The 27230-nt window shown below is 51.7% G+C and overlaps 1 protein-coding gene across 4 annotated transcripts in view; it reads left to right on the forward strand.

Moving 5' to 3' along the window:
- The first annotated feature begins 18044 nt into the window (after positions 1 to 18044).
- The window catches only part of Pax3 (paired box 3), a 92282-nt gene continuing 83096 nt past the window's right edge, over positions 18045 to 27230 (forward strand). Inside the window, exons 1-4 of one of the 4 annotated variants that reach the window (XM_004864479.4) lie at positions 18045 to 18506; positions 19655 to 19890; positions 21178 to 21307; positions 22345 to 22479. In XM_004864479.4, the coding sequence (XP_004864536.1) occupies positions 18422 to 18506; positions 19655 to 19890; positions 21178 to 21307; positions 22345 to 22479 (586 nt within the window). In that variant the 5' untranslated portion in view covers positions 18045 to 18421. Of the gene's footprint in view, positions 18507 to 19357; positions 19891 to 21177; positions 21308 to 22344; positions 22480 to 27230 lie in introns of those variants that run through there. The other 3 variants (XM_004864480.4, XM_087205995.1, XM_087205994.1) reach the window with 3 other exon arrangements.

A 27230-nucleotide genomic window follows, 5' to 3' on the forward strand; every position in this document is an offset into this window, starting at 1 on the left:
CAGTAGTGACATTCTCTGAGACCTCCGATCCAACTGCATTTCGAAATTAGGAGCCGAAAATAAAGGTCTATTGGTAATTGATTTAAGATTTTATACTGTGAAACAAATCAATGACTTTCAACTATCTGATAAATCAGTGCCCAAAGACGAATCAACTGTTTTTCTGCCTTTTACTACTATATATATATTATGAATATATAGTATACATTTATCAGAAAATATTATTTTGAATTTAGCTGTTTGTTAATGTTGGGATCACTGAAATGGTCACACCTAGTCAGGTGACATAAAAAGGAATCGGTGTATCTGGTTTTGTAACTAAGAAAATGAAGTATGACAGTGTGTTGCGGGTGGGTTAGGTGCCCTTTTCAGTGGGGAGAAAAGGTCCCAAATGTATTTTATATGAAAACATTTCTTATTCCATTGTTTTTGGAATTTGGAATAAGACAAAGTTTCCATGCTTGAAACTCACAGAAGAGGCTAGGGGTATGCTATTATTCCTTGTGTATTTATGCCAGCTGTCTGCATGATATCCTGATACTATTTTGTTAGCTGAACTTGAATGGAATATTTGTAGCTATCATATGAGTGAAGTAATTTATTGGCCATTGATACGTGGCTGTGGCTGCAATTTAGGCGCTGCAATATGGCGTGTTACATGTCTGCATTGTCTTGATAATAAAAGCAGGAAGCATTTATAGAAAAAAAACACTCTCGTGACATTTGTTTCATGGTGAAATTGCTCCAAGATATTTGTGTGGCTGTTTTCTTCCACAAACTTGTGTACCCATCCAAATCCCAGCTTCACACTTTGAATGGGGCTGAGGGAGAAATAATGCACATGTGGAAATGTACATTGCTAAGATGGGAACTACATGAATTTTTTTAGCATTTAATAGGAGTCCCTGAAAGCCCAGTGAGAGCTGCTGTGATATTCAAGGAAGAAGCACCTTATCCATGTGCAACTATAACATGCACTAAAACTAAATTCTGTTGTCACACTTTGGTTTTGGTTTTTGTGAAATGTTTTCAGGTACCTAATACTAAGAATTGCATTTCAGAGACTATTTTAAATTAATTTATATCCCAATATCTTGTGTTACTTCCATATTTATATCTTTTTATTCTCCTTTTATTTACCTTCAATGCAGAGATTCTCTTTGCAATCACTTTAGTTGCAGAAATGCCTCTACACATGTATATATGTGTTGTGTATATGGCTGTATATATCACGTATATAGGCACACTAGTAATACAACTTGGCTTTGTGGATGTAACCATGAACATATGTGTACACAAACATATGTTTATTATTTTACTCCATTAAACTGGCAACTTAGAAGTCTGTCTAAACTTACTTGGGGACCAGTTTGCTTCTTATAGAGTTTATTTATGTTCCACAGAAGTACACCAATGATGTAACCTAAATTATGCCTCATAAAGAGAACTATACTTCCTAGTTGCCTCAGTCCAGATCAAAGTTACATTTTGCTTCTTTCACGGGTTGCACGTGTAAATTTCTTAAATGAGAAACTGAATTTAGACTACTTTCAAGTCAAATAGAGTTAGTAGCTCAATACTTAAACATAAAGTTCCCACACACACACCATGATTGACTTTACTGCTAATTTCTGATTTTGTCAATCGAGTAGTAAGATGAGGTGACTGGTTTCCTGGTTCTCTGCCATCCAGGTGTGTCCTCATCCCCTATTCTACAGATTTGATTTAATCATTCCTACTTTGTGTGGAGAGATCCAGCATTCAGGTATCAGAGACCAAACAGGAGCTTGGAAAGTAGTTATTGAAATTATTGAAATAATGGAGTACTTTTCTCCTTTCACGTGGCATTTCTCATCTTCCTGGAGCAATCTGATTCAGCCCTGGACAGTCTCCTGTTCATGACTGACAGATAAATTCAGTTCTAAAAGCCAAACCTGGTCTGGCCTGCATGGCTGCTCAGGAACTTTGGTCCCTGTGGCCCCAGTTCTGTGTAGGTTGTGGGGCTGGGAGTTAGAGTTCTCATCATGCTTCCATAGACTGAAATTCAAGTGAAAGATGCTGTGCAAGGTGTGGATGAAACACTTGGCCCCTGATGGCAGTATGACTTGATGAATAGTGTCCACCAGCAAAAAGCCCATTGGTTTTGAATTCCAAAAGGCAGCATCTGCAGCCAGGAGGTGCGGGTCTGGGTCTGAATATTGGTTTTCTCCTTATTTGGAAAGATCTCAGGAAGTTATTTAACCCCGTTGGACCCAGGCTTCTCATTTATAATAGGGGGAGAAAAACACTGGCCCCTTTACTTCAAGGGGTTAATGTGATGCTATACACTTGAGACTAAGTGGCTGAAAATGCTTTGGAGAGTAAAGCCGGATGTATACTTATGGTCTTATTCTCATTCAGGTCTCCAAGGATTGGAACTCACCTCCCCAGAGAGGACTGCCTCACCACTCTTTCTCCAGAGGATAGTGATCCCAGTTTTATATCCCTTTTTTTGGTTTGTTTGTTTGTTTTTTGAGACACAGTCTTGCTATGCACACAGTTTAGGCTGTCTTTGAACTCACTATGTAGCCCAGGCTGGCCTCGAACTCATGGTGATACTCCTGCCTCAGTCTCTGAGTGCTGGGATTACAGATGTGTGCCATCACACCTGGTTATTTACTTCCTTCCTAACATAGCTGTCTGCAGTGGTCTTACTTATTTGTTGCATTTTTTTTCTCAATCTCCAGCAACCAGCATATAAAGACAAAGACAAGAACCCTGTCTACTTGGTCATCTATTCTATCCACTAATGAGTGGTCCTCTACTGGAAGCTTTAATGAGTTCTCAGCATACAGAATGTGACTGATGAATATTGTGTTGAGTGTGCTGGAGGAAAGCTCTGAAAGGTGTTTTAAGCAACTTAGTTCCCAAACTCATTCTGTCACTCAGTAATAACTCTGGAAATCCTGAGAGTCTTAGGTAAGCAATTGCTTTTGCTACTTCATAAGGGTTATTGAATGATGAAAGGTTAGTTATGAAAAGCACGTTGAATTTTTTAAAAAACAGCACTCTAACAGTGGAATTCTTACTGCACTGTATTCAGTGACAGGCACTACTACAGAAACTAAAGGAAGTTTGGGTTCTGTTTCTGAGCATTTCTGCATTGTGACATTTAGAGCACATTTATGAACATATCTGTACTGTTCCTCTCCAAAGCCAGCAGTATTTGCACAGCTGGGAAAAGCACACACTGCAGTGGAATTTCCCACAAATGGAGAACAAGTTCTATTAAATTTTTTTATTATTTGTTGTTCCCTGTTTTATTAACTCTGCCATCTTTGTCACTTTAAGTATTCTTCATAAACTTCTAACTTTTTTTATCTCAATAACTGAAAAACCCTGTTGCTCTGTGATCCAACCGGTACCTTCTATAAGCATTTAATTTCCACTGGCTAATATCTGTATTTTACCTTTCTGCACAGATACAGAGATAATTAGATTCATGTCATGGGCAATGAACTGCATCCTTGCTAAATAGGCACTTGCGTTTCTCCCTTTGAAGTCATCTGTTTTCATGGCATATGTTAGAGTGTGAGTTGGTTAGAAAAGTAGCTAATATCTCATACACTATTTCTAAGATGAGTTTTAGACACAGTTGCAGCCAGATCTTAGTTTGAAGTGATGTGGATGAATAAAGTATGAGAGGTCATATTTATCAATGGTTAGATCTCTTGTCAGTGTCCATATAAGATAAGCTTTGTGATGTACACCATCGCTGATATTTCCTCCTCTCACTTTTGGTTATATGGTTTCTATTCTCTTGTGCAGAGCTAAACTATGCCAAAGAGAAGCAATTTTGTTTCTGTGATAAATTCAGAATCATTCCTAATTATAAGATACATTTGGGGATACAAGCATTCACGTTCTATCTCCAAAAATATCCCTAGGAGCTAAGGAAGAATGTTTACCTTTCCTTTAGAAAAAGTTGTTTTCCAGTGTAAAATTGGATTATCTTTGGTTTAGAAATGTTATCTCTCCGGTTGTGTAGAGGATGCTGAAGTAAGAAGAAAAGCTCCCTAGGTCCCAATATTACAAAACACATCACAATATAAACAGAAGAGAAAATATTTAATTTTTGCAAAAAATAAAACACCTTCATTTCAACCCGGATGAGGTTTGGAATCGGGATGTATTGTACTCCCAGCTACCTCTTGCCACAGTGACAATGAGTCTTCTCCTTCGTGTATAAGGAATCCATTCATGTATCTATACGTGTACATTTGAAAATATTTTGCAGTCAGATTTGAGAAGCAGAGATTAAGTTGCCTCTGACTCAAAGTTCTGAGGAAGGATTAACTCCCAGTGGCAATTAGATAGTTAATAACGCCTGAGGGAAACTGGGGGAGGAGGCAGAGCTCTGCATAGCAGATGATTTGTTCTCAGAGAATCCCAACTTACTAGATTCACACACCGCAAGGCAAATTTAGCTCCTGAGAAGAGTCTTAGCAAAGGTTCTCCGCACAGGTCGCAGGTTAGCGTTACCTGGAGGGCTGTGAAAAATATAATACAGAGGCACCCTTGGGCCCCGAGAGACTACGTTTAATTGGTCTGGGCAGGGGAGACGGAAGTGCATGAGTGTTTTTAAAAGACACCCCCAGGTGATTCTTCTGAGCGGCTAGCTTTCCACCATTACCGTTCACAATGTTTTTATGGAGTGCGACTGTCCCCTTAATCTCACTTTAATGAACTGAATGCCACAGATTGTGTTTTCTTAGTAACTCATTGGGAGATCATAGGGTTTTGCGTGGATTCCTGAAATGGCCATAATTTGGATAATCAAAGGAGGGCTATTTAATCGGTTCTCTAATCTCTTACCCCTCCCCCCCCACTCCTGTTATCTTTCCCTTTTCAGGGCAGTTAAGTAAATACTCATACTCCCATTTTGTGCGCTGCAAATTTTCTAACGTGGGCCAAGGGACAGCTTCTGTCTCCCCCATAACAAGGCTTTTCTGGTGAATTCCCAGTCCAAGCAAAATAGGTGAGGGCTTTCCAAGTCCAGAGGGTGATTAAAATTCAGTGATAAGCCTAGAACCGAGTCGGGGGTCTGTAGGCCCAGCATTCTGGAAGTCTCAGGGAGGCTGAGGCGGAAGGATCGCTTGATTACAGGAAATCAGCCTGGACAGCATAGCAATACCTGATCTGGGGCGGCGGGGGGGCTCAGAAGGTGGGGCTTTGGAAGAACAGTCTGTGAAAAACCAGAAAAGTCTCCAGGTGAAACGCGTGACAGTTGTGGTGTCCTCTCCAGTGACGGCCGAAGGAGACGACGCAAGAGCAACAGTAGCTCACACAGTCGTGATTTCAAATACTCCCTGGGAGAGCCTCTACATTCATCTAAAAGATCCTTTCGAGTAGCCGTTCGGTGTGCAAATTAATCCCATGCTCCTGAGTCCAGATAGGCCGAGCGTCCCAGGGCCGGGGCGCGGCGGGGCTGCCTCGACTTCTCTGGGTTTGGGCGCAGAGGGCGCGCAGGCTCAGGGCTGAGCCGACCGGGCCAGGGAGGGAAGCGGCGGGCGATCTCGCAGCCCGGCCAAGGGCTCGCGCTGGGCAGAGGCGGGCGGGCGGGTGGGAGGAATCGCAGGCGCCGAGGCGCGGGCGCGGCCCAGTGATCGCGCGTGGAGGGAACTCGCCGTGGCTCCAGGATCGCCGCTCCTGCTGCTCGTCAGGTTTTGTCTTCGTAGAACCTGCTTTCCAGCCTCCGGACGCCCCTGGATTTCAGGGTCGGAAGGCTCCGATATTGGGACCAGATGTGTATTTCCCGTCCCTGGCAGCCCACGGCCACTCCCGCGTTCCGCACAGTCGCAGCACGTGCGAGACAGGAGGGCGACGCGGGCCGGCCGGACCTGGTTAGGTGAGCCTTTGGGGTCTGGGGCGCTCTTAACCCCCGCAAGTGCTCCCCCATCCCGGCCCACACCGCCTCCGGTGCCCGGGTTTCCCAGTGACCTCCCCGGGTGCGCTGATGTGACAGCGGCGAGGAGGGGGTGCGTGGGCGGGAGCGCCCCCAACCTGCTGCTCCCCGGAGAGCCGGCGCCCGCGCCCTCGCAATCAGGGTCCCAAGACCTCACCTGGGGACGCTGCAGGGCGCCCGGGACAGACCAGGACGTAAGTGGACAGAAAAGGCAGATTCCCGCGTGGGGCTCGGCGCCACGCAGGACCTCAGGAAGCCACGGGGACGCTGCCTCCCCAGTTCCGGGCTGGAAGGCGGAAGACTGAGATGACTGCGAATTTTCAGTCCTCCGCCCGCCTCCGTGCGTCTCACCCGAATCAGAATCCAGAATCGCGTGGATGGACGACGCCAGCGCGTCTCAGGTTCTTCTCCGTGTGGAAAGACCGGCCTGATAAATTCTCCCCGGGAGAAAACAAGAGAGTTTAAAATAAGCAAGAGAAAAATATGTCAGATGGTCTTACATCACTGGATGTGTTTGGTAGGAGAACTGAGCTGGAAGTAAACGTACAGATTCTTTTCCATCCACATAAGGTAAATCCCTGCCTCCGGAAGCGTTACAGGTAAATGCGGTTGAAATTTATTTACATCCAGAGTAAGGTAAAGAGTGAAAGATTTAGTTATTAGCGCCAATATCACATCCCTTCGGGCGCTGATTAGAATGGTAGAACGCGGGAGTTTTCTGATAAACAGGTCTGCCAACCGCATGGCTCTGAGTTTAAATCCCGGCACTGGGACTTCTGAGCAAGTTCAGTAGCCTTTCTGGGCCTCTTTTCCCCGTGTTTAGTTATTTTGAGCCACAGGTGAAACTCTGTACCGTACTGAGGACGGTGCCAGCACAAACTAAGCACCCAATGAATACGGCGTCACGGTTGGTTGTAATTCACCACTAACAGCTACAGTTTGCATCCAGTTCTCCTGCGCTAATTTATTCAGCTTATGGAAGTGGAAAACTCGTGAAGCAGGACCACGGAAGGCCAGGCTCTCTGAGCTTTCGTGACCCTGGAAGTGACGTTGCAGAAGTCCCATGGAGTGTGCGAATCCCCGGGGGAGACTGGACACGTGGCAGGGAACATGGCTCGGTAGTTTGTGGTGTTGGGAAGGGGACAGCAGTGCCTCCTCCCCAGCGCCTATTGGGCGCTTCCATCCCTGTGTCCAGGAGCTTGTTCCAGCCCTCACATTGGTCACAGCCACCCTCTCTTCCACCACTCTGTGCTTCAGCATTTGAGCAGGCAAAGTGCAGCCTCGATTTTACTTTCTTTTTTATGATTTTTTTTTTGTACCAGGGATCGAACTTGGAACCTTACTCCTGTGAGGCAGGCAGTGGAACCACTGAGCTAAATCCCCAGCCCTCACTTTCTTTTTTAAAGCAAATGAATTTTAAAATCTTCACTAAATTGAATTGTTCTTAAGTCAGTATGAAGTAAGGGTGTCAGGCACATAGTAGGATCATAACCACTGCCTTCTCCTCCCTAAGGTCTTTTTCCCTGCCTGGGCCCAGATTCAGGTGTATGGGTTTCTTCCCCATGACCCCCATGCTGGAGGAGCAACGTGGGGACCTGGATGCCTCTCCTGGTGTAGTGTGTTCTTCAAATCAGGAACAGTAATTTGGTGCTGTTAAGTATGAGCGCACCTTGATGTTGCAAAGCACAGCATTAGAATTCATTTTGCCAGAAATACAGTACTGGGCTGGGGATTTAGCTCAGCGGTTCTGGTGCCTGCCTCACAAGCCCAAGGACCTGAGTTCGATCCCCAGTACCAAAAAAAAAAAAAAAAAAAAAAGAAGAAGAAAGAAAGAAATACAGTGCTGTCTCACTCTCTCCTTCTTTCTCTCTTTTTAGTTTGGAGTAAGCCTCTCTTTTCTGGATCTCTTTCTTCTTTCATTCTCTCTCTCTTTCTTTTTTTTCTCTCTTTCTTTCTTTCATTTTCTTTCTTTCTTTCTTTCTTTCTCTCTCTTTCACCTGTCTCCAACACCATATCTTCACTCTGTCCCAGACAGCCCTTCCCCAATAAAATATCACTGTTTGCTTTACTGAAATGGAGGCTTCAGTATCTTCCAGAAGAATGGAGTTCACGTCCTCCCTCCCCAAATATGACCTTGTCCTGAGGGACTCAAGGTTTTCATTTCTATGGGGGGCGAGGACACTCATTCCTATTGTGACAAGGGCTGACTAGTGTTTCTGAGAACTTCTTGGCCTGCGTTTGAGATAGAACTTAGGTCTAGAGCTGTTACAGCAATTTCCTTTCCATGTAGATCTTCTCACCTCTGCTCTTCCCTGCTAAGCAGCCCTAAGGTAAAGTTTTGCTTTATCAATTAATTTCCTGACAGGCAAAACCATGCCCTCTGGCAGGGCAGCGTCACTGCTTTGAGAAATCCTTGGCCTCTTTCCAAGCCCCCACCACGGGCTGAAGCGATACTGCCTCCACTTCCTCTGCTGTTTTCCTAGTTCCTAAACTTCTTCCATGGCTCTCAAAAATGTTTTCCAGACTTCATATTAATAACCAGTAGAGCATGGTGAAGATGTTCCAACCTGAATGGCCATCTTCGTTTTTGTGTTGTTGTTTATCTCACAGAGTCATCAGCCTGAGAATAATGTCTTAGTCTTCCAGGAATTCTTGGGAGGAGGAGACTCCCTCCACCACCACCACAGGAGGGGCACCTGCCCCTAAATCGTGAAGGAGGGACCCCACCATGTGGTGCAGACTTCTACCTCACTGAGCATGTCCCCTGTCTCTTTGGGGAGTGGAGATAAAGGCCAAATAAAAATGTCTTTTGCAGCTCAAGGTAACCTAGATGAAGATGCTCATCTTGCATTTTTGAGCCACAAACACATGAAGGGAAGAAACTGGAGAGTTGCAAACTTCTGGCCAAACAACCAGGACATCTACCTTACTCCTAGAAGTGTGTGTGTGTGTGTGTGTGTGTGTGTGTGTGTGTGTGTGTGTGGAGGGGCTCAAGAAACCCTCAGCTTGTGTGCTGAAGGCTTCAGTCCCCCTATCACTGGGAGTCAGGATAAAATGCCTCGCCAAAGAGGTCAGTGAGAAGCCACAGAGGGATGTCAGGTACCAAGAGGACCCAGGAGCAACCTCTCCTCAGGCAGAGCCTGTCTGCAGATTGGCTACCCAGGTCCTGCCCCAGTTGGCCAGGACTGCAGACTGCCACGGTCCGGACATTGGCAAAGAGCACTTTCGGCTTGTGCAGTCCTACACTCTCTTCCTTCAGCAAGCTCTGCTCCATCCTCCCTTGGGCAGGGCCTGCCTGGCACTCCCGGCTGAATCTGCAGTGCCCTCACCTTGACCTCAGCTTTCCACACCTTCCCATCACCTGCCCTCACCCGCCCTCCGGTCTTTCCGTGGAGGAGAGGGAAATCAGGTGACTCGCCGGTTGGAGAGGGCTTCAGGTCCAGGAGGTGAACTGTGAGCAAAAGGGCCCGAACTTTAATAAGGTCTTTGGGAGGAGGCGAGGCGATGGGTGAGGGATGGGAGGATGCCCGGCGGCGGTTGTGTCCGCCCAGCTCCAGCTCCGAGGTAGTGGGAAGTGGAGGTGCTCCCAGGCGAGGCCGGGGCAGGAGGGCGTTGCTCTTGCCTCCCCCGGCGCGGCCCGAGCAGCGCAGCAGGGCGTCTTTCTCCGCAGGCTAGAGCGGGCCCCAAGGCTTTGCACCCGGGTTAGAAGCAGGGGGAGCGAGCTCCAGGGAGGCTCAGAGTGAAGCTCCACTTTCCGTCTCCCAGAAAAGCTCCGAAACGGTCCTGGGGCCAAAAGCTCACAAAGGCGAAAGGGCTTGCGGCCAGTCCGTGAGGGCGGGGATTGGCTGGGGGCTGGACTTCTGAGGCTGGGATGGATCCAGGTTTCATAATTGGGTTGAAAAACTAACCCAGTCTACTAGGAGCGGTCACAGCATCCCTTGGGGTGCGTCCCTGGTTCTCAGAGAGCCCACGCCCAAGATGAGGGTTTGCACGGTTCCATCTCGCGGCCTGTGATACCTTTGCCCTGTGGGATTGGGCCCTGAATTGCTTTCTTTCCCTACCCCTTTAATCCAGTAGAAACTCCCCTGCCCCCGTACTGCGGATTGAACCTAGACCCTTCTCCTTGAGCTCCATCCCAAGTCCCTTTCTATTTTTTAGTTTTGAGAGAATGTCTCCATAAATTGCTAATTTGCCCAGGTTGAGCTCGAATTTAGCGATCCTCCTACCTCAGCGCCCCCAAAATGCTAGAGTTACAGAAATGTGCCACCACCACGCCTAGCTACCAGTAGATTCTTTTTCAGAGGCCAGAATGGAGACATCTCCGAGCAATGGTCCAGGCTCGAGGCACCTGCTAGGTCGGCACTGGACATGTGAGGCGGGTGTAGTGGGTAAGTTCAGAGCGAGAGGCCAGGCCCCTGCCACCCTGGAGGGCTGCGGCCAGGGCGTGGCCAGGGCCGTCCTCCCGGAAAGGGAATCTGCCCCCTCTTGTGGTTACCATTCTTCACCAGCTCTCTCACGGACACCCTGGGGGCTTCCAGCCTTCTCAGGTCTCTGCCATGAGCCAGGCAGCACCACAACGGCTTTCACGCGCACCTGCGCCGCGCGGGTCCTGTCGCGTCCTGGGCGACACCAGCCAGTGTCGGTCTCCTGGACAGTCTCGGGTCTCCCCGCCCTACTCCCCAGAGCAGCTTTCCTGGGTGCCCTAGGGACCACCGCAGGGGGTTTTCTGTCTCCTCGGGCCACCTCGCCCCCGGGATAGACTGGCTGCGCCCGGATTGCTGCTCAGCCTGGATTTGGATCTGGAAGAGTCGACTTTTATCAGGCTCCTCTTGGAGCGTCCGGAGTTAGACGACAGGGAGCTGTAGGCGCCGGACCGGTCCAGAGTGAGGGGGGCGGCGGAAACGGGTCGTAGGATGCGTCCTTAGGGGCCCGTGGGCGAGTTTTTCTATGTGTGTTTATGAGCCACGAGCAACGGCCCGCAGGTTCGTGAGCTCGCGGGGCTTTTTCTGGCCACTCCGGGGGGGCTGCGAGAGCGGTCGGGCCCGCGCGGCAAGCGGCCAGCTCGGGGTTCCGGGCCGGTCTCGGTGCTTCTGGTCGCCACTGCAAGGACAGCCCAGAAAGGTGAGAGTGGCACGGAAATGCTGGCCTCTCTCGCCTCCAAATGCGCCCTGGGAAAGGAGCCCGAACCCCCCCCCCCCACTTTCGCTTTGGTCGTGATTGATGGGAACGCAGCGCTGAGGGGCTGCGTAATTAATAAAGATTACACTCGTTTTGTGGAAACGTCCCTCTTAATTAATGGAGAAGGAGGGCGCCCAGGGTGATTTATTTGCATTTGGAAAATTCCCTAGGCAGCGCGGGCCCCACGGCAGAGGCGGCCACTGGGACCCAAGACTAATTGGTAACCACCGGGCTGAGGCGTTCGTTCGGATCAAGCGAACCCTGTGCCCCGTTTCTTTCTCCCAGCTGCATGCTAGGAACCACTGGGGTGGGAGCACTCCCGGCTCCCAACTCCTGCATCCTCTCCTGCTCGCTCGCTCGAGATGAGCCTCCCAGTCCTCACCCTACAAGGTCTGGCTGGGTGGACACTTTCCAGCCCTGCGCCATGGCTGCGTCGTTATTGGCTCCCGTTAGCATCCTGAGAGCTCCAGGAGGGCTCCTATCGGTCCCCTCTGATACCCAGATGGCAAAAAGCACTAGTTCCATGTCCCTCAGGCCAAGAGTGTACCCTGGAGACTGGGAAACTATCTTCTGTTTGTTAAAGTGTTTGTGCACTTAAATATCTGAATGTGGTGGGATTTGCCAACATACCATCCTCTCTCCCGCCTTCCTGTCCACCTGCATAAGCCCAGGAGAAAGTGTCACCGCTCCTGAGTGTGGCTGCATTAAAATACAGCCTGGATTTAACAACTGGACTTCTCCACTGTCAGCTGGGAAGAAACAAGTGCTTGCATCTCAGCAGGAGCTGGGGGCGAGGAGGTATGGGGGCGGGGGGAGCCAGGAGTCGCCTTCAAAGGTTTTGGTAACGACTCTTCGGCCTTTATTTATGTCCCTATTAATACAATATCCATCATGCAGATATCGATCTTTATCCTTTAAACTGATATGCTGAGAATCAATTAGCCATGCAGATTACGTTTCCTACATATCCAAATGTTAATCTTGCAGACTCAGGCTTGACGATATATATTTTTGCAGCCAGATAATATTAGATTTCGTTTGGAAAAGAAAAAGAGAAGAAAGGTTCTCTGATGCTTATTCCTCTTGGGGCTACTTGTCTTAACTCTTGGTCGGGGCTGGGTGCTGGGGGTCAGGGGGCTGGGATACCACTCGAATTTTATAGAGCGAAGAAGCAAGGCCGACAGGGCGACCTGAGCCTGGGGCCACCGAGGGGACCCGAAACAGTTTTCTGCCCGCCGCTCAGGAGGAGCCATTGGCTCCCGGGGTCCGCGTTCTTGTTGCGCGCCCTTAGAGGCTGCACCACCGCCGCGTGCTGGCTCCTTCCGATCAGTTTGTGGTCCAACACGGTCAGTTTTCGTCTTTTCGTCGGTTTCCCCTTAGGTTCTCCATTTCCAAGCTTCTGAATCAAAATTATTCTCCCTCCTTTCTTCAGCCTAAGACTAGTTTAAAGTTTCCTCTGGAGAAGCAGAAACCTAATTTAAAAGAGGAAATGAGGATCTTCCTGCGGGGGGAGGGATGAGAGATGGAGAAAAGCGTTAAGGTCTAAGAAGGAACTTCCGGTAAGTCACGTTTAGAAATCCGAAGGCTGAAGCGTCCCGGGTTGGTTGTGTTAGTGAGATTTTTCTCCCTCGCTTCCTCCTTCCTTTCCGTCTCTCTCTTTCTTCTTCTCTTCCTCCTCTCCCTATTTCTCTCCCTCCACTCTGCTCCCTCCTCTCTGAAAAGGTGCTGCGATCTGAAGAGGTCGCACCCGAGGTGGGCGGGCCCTTCCTCGGCCTCTCGCGCCGTGGCTCCCCGGGTCCGGGGCCATCCGGGCGGGAGTCGGGTCCCGGCGAGGCTGGAGGACGCAGCCGCTCCTGAACCTCTCCCTCCACTCCCGGGACGGCTTCTGCGCGTCTCTGTCTCTGGCCAGAGCGCGCCCAGCTCGGCCCCTGGAGCCGGCCTCCACCTGTTGCGTTTAGTCCGCTCAGTTGGCTGCTCCATCTCCGGCTCCAGGCGGCCTTTTAAGACCACAGGGCCGCAGGCCCCGGGCTCACTTACAACCTGTCTCCTCGGGCTCCCGCGACCCCGCTGTGGCGTGGGTCCAGACGCAGTGGGGGACCCCGGGTCGAGACCAGCGGGTCGAGACCAGCGTCTTCCAGGTTTCTCTTCTTGCTCCTTGCTGTTACTCGACCCCCGTTCCTCCCGCTGAAATCCACCTCCCGGGAACATTTAATGCGGGCTTTGAAAGGGTCAGTGCTGGGAGGCGCTGGCAGCTGACCGCGCTGGGGCAGACGCCGAGGCCGGCCGAGTCGCACAGACCCGCCCCGTCCCTAACCCTAACCCTAACTCTAACCCCCTGCCCCCACCCCTCCCCATCTGCTCGCCTCCTGCACCACCAGGCAGGCCCGGCTGGGTCGACTCGGACGAAGAGACCCGTCTCTGTCCGTACGCCCTGGGGCAGGACTTCCTGGAGTAGTCATTTGCCTACCTTTTGCCCCAGATGTCCACCGTGCCCTGAGGAACCCTGCAGATCCTCCTGTTTTCCAACTCCATTCTCACAGCTCTGCTCCGGTGGCTACCACCACCCTCAGATGGCCCAGAATGTGCCAATACCATCATTCCCTGGACTAAGCCAAGTCCTTCAGCCCCTAGCCACACACACACCAGACACACACACACACACACACACACACGCACAGCCAGAGCAATTACCGAAGTTCTTTTCTAAACATCGAGTCTTCCTCCCCAGTGGACTCTTACACCAAGTCCCACAGGGAGAACTAATTTTTTTCAAGGCCGTTTTTCCCCTGGAGAATTGGCTTCTGGTTTCTTGTCTTTCTGGTTTGCATAAAAATAAATTTCAGAGACCCAAATGAATGTCTGTAGGAGACCAGATGTTGAGGGATCAATTCTCTGCCTTTCAATTTATTTTTTACAACTCTATTTTCTCCCTTCGTTCTCTTCCTTCCCCCTTCTTTCCCTCCCTCCTTCCTTCTTTCCCTTCCTCTTCCTCCAGCCAAACGTTCCCCACTGAGAACCTGCTCACTCGAGGCAGGGGGAAACCCAGGGTGGCCCACACCACATTTCAAGGCGGGGCCCAGATCCCCATCCAGTTCGTAAATCAGAACCCATCCGGACTGACTCTCTGACGTGTGGGGGGAGGTGGGGTAATGACAGTCTCTGTGGCCGGCCATGATGGCACCCGGCCAGGCCATCAGTTTAACCGCACATTCTCCAATGCAATGTGTGCCCTTGAATCCAGCCTGGAAGCCCATGATCCATCCGGAGTTGTAATTTCCTTCCTGTGAGCACCAGGCAGCCTTTTGGTGGGTCTAAGGGATTAGTCGGATTTCCCCAACCTGGGACTGCAATCTTGAGAGTCAGGCCTGGGGTTGGCCCAGACACCTGGCTCCTTGCTATCCAACCCATTCGGGCTCCCAGAGCTCAGGGAGCCAGGCCTGGGTGGCACACACCACCTCCTGAACCCCAGCCACCCCCCTGTCCAACACTGATGCTCTGGGGCCATGATTTCGCACACATCATAATTTCTCTTAAAGTGCGTGTGCCTTTGGAAGTGAGGCCTTCGCTCAGAGGCCAGGAGAAGCCCATGAGCCAGGAATAAAACCCTTATGCGGGGATCCCCAGGCAGGCTGCTCCAGGAGTTGTGCCACTCAGGCAGAAGTGACCCAACTCAACCTTGACTGGGGTGTAGATCCACGACTGACTGCAAATGCTGCAAGAGCCTTCAACAGAGAGGGGCCTCTTCTGAGGCCGGGCGGGACAGCCAAGCTAGCTCACTGTCACTGAAGTGCCTCTGAAACTGGGCAGAGGAGCAATGGAGGTGACAAGTTAGTTTTCTTTCTTTCTTTTTTGCCTAAATTATCCTACTGTTGTCCTCAAGGCTCCAGTTTCATTTTACATGTGCTCAGAAGGTGCAGGTGGATCCCACGACCATTCAAAACTCTGTTAGAGACTCCCCTGGACACTTGCTGAGTAGTATGTCAGCCCAGGGAAATGATGCTGCTTCTCGAAGCCCATCCAAGGCTTCAGGACACTGGCTCTTGCCTCCCAAGCCCCACTGCTGTGTCACTCCTTTGCCAATTAGCACCTGTACAGCAGCCAGATTCGGCACTGGACTTGTGGCTCACTGGCTCTAGACGGGGGAAGGAGCCTAAGTAGAGAGCCCCCTTCCAACTCCCGGGAGGTGGGGGCTGGGTGGCTGTGACTTCCGGAAAGTCTTTAGAAAGAAGTCAGGAGGAGGCCCTGGGCCTCCTCTGGGAGAGCGGCTGGAATATCCAACCCCGATGTGGCGGTGTGGCGTGTGCTCTGAAAGCTCTGGGAGCCCCTCAGGCCCTCCTGCAAGCTGTTACACAGGTGTCTCCCGAGTCCTTGGCTCTGGGCCTGGCTCAGGCTGATGGCAAGTGGATGGCACCAGCACAGGACCCTTAGTCAACATCACGAACTTGGCCCTCTCGGGTCAGATTTCTGGAGCACTGGCTGGAGAGAATTTGGACTCCAGAGGTCTTTGGCAGTGGCCCACCTGTTTAGAGTCTGAGGGTGACTTCCCTCCATCTCAGCTCCATGGGCCTTCCTGGTGGATAAGGCTGCAGCTAATCCTCTGGCTGTATGGAAACCTCCGAGCAATCGGGAGGGGAAAGGCTGGGGAGGAGGAAATAAATGGATCATCTTTCCATTCATGAGCTTCGGGCACCCAACATTTACACAGGCTCAACTGGGCACCTCCTTGTTTTACATTTTTCTAACACACGGTGGCTGGTTTATAAATGTAAAATGTACTACTGGACCAGAACCTACGGGCACTGGAGAGTAGTCTGGGTATCCTGCGGTGCTGGGGACCAGGAAAGGGGTCTTCAGCATCCTGGGAGAGAACGTAGGGCAGGAGAGTGGAGGATCAACACAAGTGAGCACCTGGAGAAGGAGCCTAGGCCCCAAAACAAATGAGACCAGCACTAGTGGTTTCTCACTTGCTCACTTCCCTTCCAGTGTTAGAGTTCCCTTTAGCTGAGTTTTGAGCCTATGGTTTGCCAGGTTGAAATCCACTTTAGGTCCTCCCCACCCTCAACAATTACCTTCAAAGTACTCTGTCCACTCCTCTCAATCTTTTGGAGGCAGAAAACTTGGACAAGGTCTAGCTCCTCAGGTACTGATCATGAGAATTGGTCTAGGAAATAAGGCCACAGACTTCGGTGGCCAACTCCCACTTTGTCCTCAAAAAGGAAATGGGACAGCTTTCCCCCTGACAAACTGAATCATTTTATGTGAAACTAGGTTAAACAGGGCTCTGTTCCAAACAGCTTCTCCGTACTATGAATGCACACGCCCTTCCCCAAGGGTGGATGGATGGATGGGTGGGGGGGGGGGTTGTCCAGACATTTTCTGGAGTCCCATAGGCCTGTCTCAGCTGCTCTCAGGATCAGCCTTTTGACATCAGGCCTAGGAGAGAGCTTGTCTATTTTCTCCACTGGGAGCGTTTTGTTTTGTTTTTTTCTTAAGGGAAAACTTGTGGACTGTTGAACAGCTATACTTTATGCCCTCCCCATCTTGCCTTCAGAGTTTCCCTTAATTAGGGGGTGGGCAAGTAAGGTTGGGGGGCTGAGTTCACATCAAAACTGTCAAAGGAGGGGTGGAGGGGGACAGAGAGAGACAGAGAGCAGCAGAGAACTCCAGGGCAGGAAAAATTCAAAAATCGTAAAAGGAAAAGGGGGAACTTGAAGCCCAGAACTCATTGTTTCCTTTATTTCAAAGGGAAAAACCTGCCCGATTCTCATCCTTTTGATTGATTAAGGCCCTGAATACCTCGAGGCCCGGGAGTGACAGTCCCTGAATAGACTCTAGCGAATAAAGCACAGTGCAGAACGCGGGGCTGGCACTCGGGGTGTAAAGGAGGCGAGTTCGCTGGCACTTACCAAGTTATAAATAAAAGGCTATGCACAATGGTACCTTCTCTAAGGACAGACAGTCTTTACAACACTCCTGGCGTCATATCCTGCTGGGGACACTTCAGCTCCTAGCCAAGACTTCACTCCTTTTATTTTTCCAGCAGTTTAGTCTGAATGCCATAATAAATTCCTGAGAACAAACGCCGCAGCCGGGCAAAACTTTTAACGTATAGACGCATCTCTGCATCGGGGATCTCTACATAGAGATTTAGAGCCCCAGTTTCTCAGAGCAGTTTTTAAATCAAGAAGATGAGATCTACTCCCCCCCCCCCCGCCCCCAGCCTAAGCCTTCAACTAACAGTCCTAGAGTTTAGTCACAGCTGCCTATGCTCGAAAAACCCCACGCATCCCCCGCCCCCAGATTAAGAAGACAAAAGAACATTATATGCACCCCCTGGACTCTTCCCCAGAGGAACCCCCACAGGAAGGATCCCCCAGCAAGCCCAGGCCAAGGGCCACCACGCAGAGAGAGGGGAAGCAGCCTTCTCTGGGGCTCCCGAAACCTTCTTAGAAGAACTGCACTCCCTGCAGAGGTTGAAAATCCGGAGAGACTCGCAGGTGGAAATGGACACCCAGTGACTGAATGGGAGTCAGAGACAGAGAAATGCAAACACGGAGAGACACGCAGAGAGACGGAGGGCTAGGAAGCCCGGGAGGGAGAGCAGAGACACGGCCCTGGGAGTGACAGGCGGGGACAGGGCCACCTCTCCACCCCAGCCGCTCTAGTCACCCGCGGGGGGGCTCTCGCAGCCTCCGTGGGTCCGCCCCGCTCTCTCTCGGGGAAGGGGCGCAGCTCAGGTCCCTGTCGGGGCCGGCGCAGGCCTGGGCGCCGTCAGGGATGGGAAGAGAAAGTGGCCGCTGTCGCCCAATCAGCGCGTGTCTCCGCCACCCGGGACGGTCTCCCCGTCGGCCAATCGCAGCCCAGGGCTCCTGACCAAGCTTTGGGTGAAAGAACTAATAAATGCTCCCCAGCCGGGATCCCTGCACTCCGGGTCTCGACGGGAGGAGACTCAGGCCGCGCTCCAGCCTCGCCCCCTCCCCGCCGGTCGTGGCGCCCTGAGCCCCCTTTCCCGCGCCCCCAACTGCGGGGCGGTTCGCCCAGAATCGCGGCCAACTTTTCCGCCCTGGGCTTGGGATCCTGGACTCGGGGGCCTCCAGCCTGCCCCATTCCCGGGTGCCCTCTCCGGCCGCCTCCGGACTAGGAGACCGAAGCCCCCTTCCCGCGTCCCTCCCTCTCTCTCCAGCCCTTTTGGGGAGGAGCTCTTCCTGCTCCGGAGAGTTCCCGGGGTCACCGCCTCGCCGCTCTCGCCGTCCTGGTCGCCTTCACCTGGATATAATTTCCGAGCGGAGCTGCCCCAGGATGACCACGCTGGCCGGCGCAGTGCCCAGGATGATGCGGCCCGGCCCGGGGCAGAACTACCCACGCAGCGGCTTCCCGCTGGAAGGTAAGGAAGGCCCGCAGCGCCGCCGGATCCTGGGCCGGGAATCGGCCGCCCCCCAACCCGGTCCCGGACGTTCGGGTGTCCGGGGAGCCCATTCCCCCAGCAGCTCCCTCCCCAGGAAGCAAGAGTTGGGGCTGGGCCCTGCTTGATTTTTTGTCTGCGAATGGAGCGCGGAGCTTGGAGGCTCGGCCTGCACCGGGCCGGGTCCACTTTTCCCTGTTGTTTTGGAGATGCAGTGGTGAGAAAGGGAGCGACCCGGCTTCGGAGCACCGGAAGCAACTTCTTCACATTCCCTCCACCCAAAGGCATTTCAGAATTGTCTTGGCTGTGCCCACTTTTACGAAACGCTTGTTAGTTTGGGAAGAGTTTTCGGATGGTGGCTAAGGAGGCGCGCGCTGCCGTGAATTGAATTACTATTATTTATTAAGTACAGTTGCATTCAACTCAATCTCGAAGTTTCTCTAACTTGTTTGGAAATCTCCTTTCGGGTTTGCCCGGAGATTCGGGGAATCCCAGAGAAACAGGCAGTTGGGCTTTCTCCTCGACCCCTTCCAGACAATGTCCCCGGCCCGGACAGGGCGCCCGAGCAGGGATTCCGGCGGCCCCAGTGGGGCATGGGTGGACCCCAGGGAGAGGGCCCGCTCTTGCTGTCTGTTCAGAGGTGTAACAGGTGACGGGCGTTGCCACCTGTGCCTCCTTTCGGGATCCCCCGCCCCCTTGACTGCTGCAAAGGCCCAGACAGAAACCCCAGGGACTGTCAGCTCGCCCAAGACCCCAGGGGCAGCTCCGTGGGGTGAGGTTTGGTGCCAGCTCCTATTTCTAGAATGAGGCAGACTCCGCAGAAGCCCCAGGCTCTTCCTCCAGTTTGCCCGGGAAGACAGCTCCTCTGGAGCTGGAGCGAGTTATCTTGGCCCGGTTACTCCCATCACACCGGATCATATGCTCCTGAGTTGCTTAATGATTTGAACAAATGAGGCTGAAAGAGGGTCTGGGACTGGAAGTCGGAAGTCGAGCCGTTTCAGGGATGGAACTGTCACGTGTAAATTGGCCGGAAGAAGGCAAAACGAAGTGGGTTTTTCTCCTCGCTGCTTTCTCTTCTCCCCAAGTGACTTTCCCTTGGCTTCTTTCTCTTTGTTGCCTTCTCCTTCCAGTATCCACCCCACTTGGCCAGGGCCGGGTCAACCAGCTCGGAGGGGTCTTTATCAACGGCAGGCCGCTGCCCAACCACATCCGCCACAAGATCGTGGAGATGGCCCACCACGGCATTCGGCCCTGCGTCATCTCCCGCCAGCTGCGCGTCTCCCACGGCTGCGTCTCTAAGATCCTGTGCAGGTACCAGGAAACGGGCTCCATCCGTCCTGGTGCCATTGGCGGCAGCAAGCCCAAGGTGAGCGCAGCTTGGCCCTGCCGCCTAATGGCCTGCAGTCAGCCAGATGGGGAAGGAGGGCAGGGAGCAAGTGGTGCCAGCTGAGGCTTTCCAAGGAGCAATTTTTCAAGTCCTTGAGTGTGTGTGTGTGTGTGTGTGTGTGTGTGTGTGTGTAGCCTGGGGCAGTGGACTCAGCTGTTGCCAGAGGCTGATGCTCCTTGAGGAACTACGGGAAATCTCCAATCTCCAGCTTCTTCTGCAAAGGAAAAACAACATTTTTAAATGTTCAGGAGCCCTGGAATTCTCATCAAATTATTTTAACAAACACTTAAATCACTGGAGCTGTAATCGCCTACCTGTTACTGCTTCCTGCCCAATTGACTTCCCAGCTCCCACCCCCTGTGGGGCTCTTTTCCAAAGAAGTCTAAGGAGTCTTTTTGTTTTTTAATTGTTCCTCTCCCAACCTTCAGTCTCCTTCAGTGCAAATTGTTTTCCAAGAGCCAAAGCCAAGGCGATTAATTTTCTTTGTAATCAGCTTGAGGACTCCGTTTAAAAAAGCAGTTTGGTGCTATCCTCAAATTATTTTAGTTCTTAGGGGAGAGGCTCACCCAGGGGCTGGCTTTTCTTCGAGTTTGGGGGGCAGCCAATATGACTTTCTAGTTTCCAGGGGGCAAAGTCTAGAAGGTTGCAGCAAAGTGAAGACTTACATGTCTTGTCCTTCCTTCCCAGTCCCCAAACCCTTCTCAAGCTAAGAATCTCTGAAAACACTTTTTGAGTGGGGTTGAGAGTGAAGAGCCATTCTCTCCAATTATCCTTATTTGCTCTTCACTGTCATTTTTTAAAAACCAGGTACTTAAACTTTTGCATCTAAATCCATTCTTCACTTGAACTGCAATCTTATTGCCCCTTTGGCATGGCACAAGTTGCTGATCTAATTTGATTTTTCAGCTTCTCTTTCAAGCATTTCCTTTTTAGTTTCATTTTCGTGTTGATTCAGTGTAAGGACTTGTCTTTGTTTCCGGGGACCAGAAAGTACAACCCACACCTCCTGGATGTTATAATTCTTTATTTAACCCTGTTGTCTGAACTTATCTGAGCAAGTGGAGGATCCCGGGGTTGGTTTGGAGTGGGAAGATTTTCCTCCGGCCTCTTTCTAAAATGGAAGAGTTGAGGTCTTTTGGCTAAGGGGGGGGGCAGTTCTCAGAGGATGCAGCAAGGAGCATCCAGACAGGCCCTGCGGCAGTGGGGTCCTCACCGTGCCTGGCCTAGGGTACCGGGTACCAACGCCGCCCGCCTGTTCTCTTAAAGCAGGTAACAACGCCTGACGTGGAGAAGAAAATTGAGGAGTACAAAAGAGAGAACCCGGGCATGTTCAGCTGGGAGATCAGAGACAAATTGCTCAAGGACTCGGTCTGTGATCGAAACACTGTGCCCTCAGGTAGGAGCCCCAGCATCTCTCTCAGAGGCGCCACGTCACCGCCAGGGTCTTCCCAGCCGTAATCGCCCCAGTTACAGAGGCGGCCTCTGCCAGGGCCCTGAGAGAGTCACAAAGACATTGCTGGAGCTTAAGGGCCTCAGGGTGAGGTGCTGGTCCCAGGGGTGCAGGGTTTGTGAGGTCACCGCTGACGGCTCCCTAAGAGGCTTTCCCAGGGGAGGCAGAGCAGGAAGCTGAGGCAGAGGCCAAGCGTTTATTAATATTGATGTTCCCTTTAAAGAGGAACAAATGTTTTGGTAACCCCAAGCGAAGGGAGACCGCCGGGCCAGCTGAGACTTTGCGAGGTGCTCAAAGCGGGGAAGGGAGCCAGATCACCCCGATTTTCCCCGGGAGTCCCAGGGGCCTTTGGGCTCACGGGGAGCGGGGGAGGAGGGAGAAGGACCAGCCCAGCCCAGGCCCAGCTCGAGGGCGCGGGCAGCGGGCGAGTTTGTTTTTAATTAAAAGGAAACTCCCTTTTTCCCCTGTGCGAGAATGATATATTTCAGAGCATGGATTTGTTTACTACACTGGAATCTGGAAAAAATAAATGAGGGAGAGTGCCTTTTCTTTTGATTTTTACAATAGGAAACGATTCCGCAGTTGAAACTTAAGCCCGATTTTATAGCCTCCAAAAGTTGCCTTGGAGGGGACAGTTCCTCCGTGGTTCCTCACTTAACTGGAACCGCGGGGCCAATCTCTTCAGGTGGAGAGGAGACAGGGAGAGGCCAGGGTGGGCTGAGGGGGAAGCTCTTGGGTTGGACACCTAGAACCCCGGTGCCGGTGCCGGTGCCGGTGCCGGGTGAGGAAGGCAGCCTCCTCAGAGGAGGGTCGGAGATGGCCTTTCTGGGCCCTAACTCGGAGGCGCGTTCACACTCGCCTTTCCGCACCCGGAGGACCCTAAAAGGGTGGTGGGGGTTCACCCCTAGCGGGAGAGGTCCTTGAGCCGCGGCTGGAGGTCTGGGCTTCAGTCGGGTGCTCTCCCTTCCTCCCCTTGTTCCCAGTGAGTTCCATCAGCCGCATCCTGAGGAGTAAATTCGGGAAAGGCGAAGACGAGGAGGCGGATCTGGAGAGGAAGGAGGCAGAGGAAAGCGAGAAGAAGGCGAAACACAGTATCGACGGCATCCTGAGCGAGCGAGGTAAGCGGCCGCGCTGGGCTGGGCTGTGCGCGGTGAGCCTCTGACGTCGGGCGACGGCGGGCCAGGCCCGGCTCCCTTCGTCCCTCCGCTCGCAGCCGCTGCGCTTGGGTCGAGTTTTCAAGCGAAAGAACAGAGAGACGCCGGCTACGTAAACAAAAATCTTCTCTCTTCTAATTTTAAAATCGCGTAAATCTTTCTCCTGTACCACTTTGAGTCTCTAATTGTGCTCTAAGGTGGTGAGAGCTGCGTGTGTGTGTGTGTGTGCTTGTACAACTGGTCTCTTGAGTGGTTGGGGTGAGGACCAGGGAGAGAGGATATTTAGGGCTCTGAGCTTGAAGTAGCTTTTGTGTGCCCTCAGGAAAAGCCAGAGATTTTGAGAGGAAAGGAAAGGAAAGAGAGAAACAGAGAGAAATAGAGAAATGGGGGGGGGGGGGGGAGAGGCCACCTGAGGTTACCCCACATCTGCCTCAGGAACATGTCTGTTTTTACGTGTGCGTGTCTGTGTTTACGTGTGCGTGTGTAAGGTGGCAGTTTTTGATTTGTTTTAAATTAGTTTTCAAGTCTGATGGTGACGGGGTTTAACTTGCGTGTATCTGGGAATCGAAGCTGTGGATTGCAACAAGTCAGAGATTCGTGTTCTTGAGTCCTTGGCATGGTACCCTCAGTCCCCAGGGATGCGGACCACCCACTCCAGGTTGGCTGTGGCTTGTCAACACCAGGAGAAAATCTCCCCCAGGGGAGCAAGAAGTGCAGCCAGCTTCCCCTTTACCTGCTGCTTGGAGTCATCTTTGAACAGAAAGGGGGGGGCGATGCTTTGAGAGACAACTAGGAAAAGAGCACTGCTCCAGCAGAAGGGTGGATTTAGTCTCAACGTTTTAGCTTTGCCCATAGTTGATAGTCGTATCTTTTCAGACGGACAGGAGGGGCCAGGTGCCCTGCCTGCACCTGGAGTTCCCTGGCCTGGGACTTCTTTGGGCTGAGTTGAGTTTCAGAGGTTGTCCCAGAGGGGCAGGTGAGCCTCCAGGAGGGCTTGGAGGGGTCACCTACTGTGACCAGTGGGATCTGTCCTCTCACCAGGATTGCATCTGGGGTGAGACTTGGGTCAGAAAGTTGGTCACTTCCTGTACCTTCATTGTCCAACCCTAGGGCAGCTGCTGGCCTTCCACGGCAGCTGCTTACAAGCCAGTGCAAAATCGCAACACAAGGAGCACTTAGATTTGAATGTTACAAATCCAAATGGGTGATTTCGGGGATCAATCGAAGAGCATATGCTCTCGGGGCACGCAGGCAGTTGAGAAAAGACACCCCAGGGCTGAGGATCTAGCTCGGTGGTGAAGTGCTTGCATCGAATGCACATGCTGGAGCCCCTGAGCACTCCTGGGTTCAATACCCGGGACTGTGAATAAAAACATGAAAAAAAATTTTTTTAATGCAGAAACAAAAGCCACCCCAAACTGTAGCAGGTCCAGCAGGGTGATATCATGTGCTATTGCATTCCCCCCTTTATAGCAGGAGACTTCTTTGGTTTTCTGCCCTGGCCTCTGAGAAGATACCTCTGCTTTTACCCTAGCCGAAGCTAGAGGACTGAGGTGCTGGGGTGGGAGGAAAGTAAGTCTCCAAGGAGTCAGACAACCCCAAACTAAATGCCTTTCCGAGGCCGGGCAGGAGGCGCCCAGAGTTGGAGAGGCTTGCCGCCCTGGCTTTGCTACTTGTTGCTAGAGGCACTTGCCAGGCAGCTCCAGCCGCTCCCTTGCAGCACAGGCAACCGAGGCCCAGGAGACAAAACGTCCCAAATGAGCTGGTCAAACATTTGTACAACTTTTCCAGCTTTTACAAAGCAGGTCTTCTCTACACAATCTACACTTGGAGATGAACTTGGGAGACAAAGCCTGGAGAGTCCATTGAAACTCACACTTTAGCTCAGGCCAGACAAAGCTCCAGCTCGGAGCAGCTTGATGTGAACAAAGGAAGGCAACCTTTTTATAATTCAAGGAGAAAAGAAGAGAAAACAGCCCCACAAAGGGGCCAGAATAGACATTATGGGCTTGCAATGAGGGATGAATTATTCAATGAGCCCCAGTAGCTGCTGCGCCAGGAAGTTTTATGGACTCTCCAGCGTGGAAAAAGTGGCCATTTCACCTACAAAATGTTTCTGGTCTTTTGGGCTTTCTAGCTGGGCCCGCTGCCATTCAGGGGCAATTGCTACCATTTTAAAATCAGAATATTCTCCGCAGTGGGGGCTGTGCCGTTCAAAACACACACACACACACACACACACACACACACACACACACCCCTCGGAGGCTGAAGCCTGATTTAATTTCGGGTTGTCAAGGAAGATGTGGAGTCAAGAGTCTCTTCAGCGCCTTCAGCTCTTTTTCCGGATGAGCCCCGCAGCGCCAAAGGGGCCCAGAGAAAGGACAGACCGCGACGGAGTATGAAGTTTAGAAACCTCAAAAATTCGCCTCTGTTGTTTGGGCATCCATAGTCTCTGGCTGCCCCGCTCGGCTCGCTCGTAAACCAGAATGAATGTTGAGAAAGGGCTCCCAGAGCCCCGCAGGAGGGGGAGGGAGAGGCTGACGGGGGAGGGGCCCGGGGGGCCCGGACTCGGCGGGGTGCTCTCGCTGGCCGCCGGAAGTTGCCGCCCGGTGGGTCCTGCCGAGACTGGCTGGCTCGGGGACATCTTGGGCCCAAGGTTTGCTGGGGGGGGCGCTAGGACACGGGGAGAGAGGCACCCCGAGAACTTACCCTCATCCTCTCTAGGGACTCTCCCTTTTCCTAGCTGATCCTTTGTGCCTTCCCAACTTTCCCCTTTCCCTTGCCCAATCCAAGAGCTCTCAGCTTGCAGGGACCAGGTGCGCGGCGGCGGGCGCGACCCGGCCCTAAGCGCTGTGCGCCCTCACTGGGTCCCCCGTCCCGTCCCCGGGGTGAAGCGAGAGGGTCGGCGGCCCTGGAACACCAACCCCTCAACCCCGCCCGCGGCCGCACTGAGACCGGAGCAGGAGCACCCGGAGGAGCCAAGCCCCGGCCCAGGCACCGGGGGCCTTGGGCACAGCCCGCTCAATGGGCGCCTCTGTTCCTCTCGGCGCGGCGGAGCGGCCCGCGGGCGCCGCCACAATGGGCTGGGCCCCCTCTCCTGCGCCCTGCGCCAAAGAGCCGCGCCGCGCCGCCCCCTCCCCTGCGCTCCGGCCGCCTCGCAGCTTAGCTCGCCGGGCTGCAGCCGACTCAATTGCCCCCTTTATGTCCTCCTCACTTTCATCTAGACACAGCCCGCCTCCCCCTTCTCTTTTTCTTCTCCCTTGCCTGAGGCTCACATTAGTGAAATTTCTGCAGCCTCCCCCCAATTTTTTTTTTTTTTTTATTTTAAAGAAAGCCCTTCACACAAAAGCGGGGACTAATCAATAGAAACTGCTCCTTCATCATCTCCTCCCCTCCTCCCCCCGGGCTGACGCTTTTCCTGTTTGTGAGTTTTGGGCAATATTTTTGCTTCGTGCTGTAATAGAATTAGAGGACAGACGAAGACTGTAAATGGACACGCGCCTGCAAGACTCTCGCTTCAATATTTAGATGCATCGTTACAATTACTGACTTGTTGTAGCGGCTTTGAAGTGGCAGTTCGAGAGTGCGAGGGGAAAGAGGCCAGATTGCCAAATTGATGTTTTGATTGGGGCTAGAGATACACTTTCCTGCGTCCCCCCGCCCTTTAAAAAGAATCACAAGTGAGCGTGGGAGGTTTGCAACGGTTTCAAAGGGTAGGACGGGAGGCTTCAAGCTGAGGTTGTTTGGGAGTTTGTATCGCGTTCCTATCTTTCCCTTCCAAATGGACATTGCTGAAGAGTGTTTTTTGGTTTTTGGTTTTTTTAATTTGAGAAAGTAAAAATGACAGAAGTTTTGCTTGAGCCCGTTTTGGTTGTGAGCTTCTGAGCTTTTCTAAAATTGACCAGGACAAACGACTTCATCTCTTTAAAAATATAAGCCAGTTAATTTTTTTTTTGGTACTGGGGATCGAACTCAGGACCTTGCGCGTGCGAGGCAGGCGGCGGAACCACTGAGCTAAATCCCCAGCCTTAATAAAGTTTTGAAGTCCGTGGAATATTTCATGTCCAGTGTGTGCGTGAAAAGAGGGGTTTTGTCACTAAGCGAGTACTGTCACCGAGGGAAGAGCAAGCCCATTTGTTTCCCCAAGTTAGCAGGGAGAGGGCTTTTGGTGTAAGACTGAGGTCCTGGACAGCGGAGGACGAAGTTTCCCACAGACTAAAATAATGGGGTGTGGGATCATAGATTAGTGGCATCGGAAATTTATTAAAGGAGACAGCCCATCCACACCATTTGTTAGAATCAGGAATTTGACCTCATCATCATCTCTGTACTTTGGGACATATTTTATATTTCCCGACGCCCTTACAATACTCAACAAGGAAGCAACCCCCATTAAAAAAAAAAGAATCAGATACCAGAACGTGAATTAAATTAGCATACCATGCTGTGTTCTTTTCTGTCAGTGTAGCTGTAAGGGTTTCTCTGCTGGAACAACGTGAAGGCAAACGCCAGAGTCGGCTGGGTTCACAGCATTTTTCTTTTTCGCTTGTTTGTTTGACTTGGTTGACCGCTGTACACTTACTTTCTAACCTTATTGGCAACATGGAGATTTTCTAATTAATGCTTGAAATCATATGTTTATTTTGGGGTTTGATGTGATTGTTGATAGCCCCAGAACGGGAGGTGTAGGGGCTTCAAGTGTGTAATAATTA

The sequence above is a fragment of the Heterocephalus glaber genome, unplaced genomic scaffold, assembly GCF_053883595.1.
Source record: "Heterocephalus glaber isolate CG9 unplaced genomic scaffold, H.glaber_assembly_v1.0 deba00000621, whole genome shotgun sequence".
NCBI classification, from domain to species: domain Eukaryota; kingdom Metazoa; phylum Chordata; class Mammalia; order Rodentia; family Bathyergidae; genus Heterocephalus; species Heterocephalus glaber.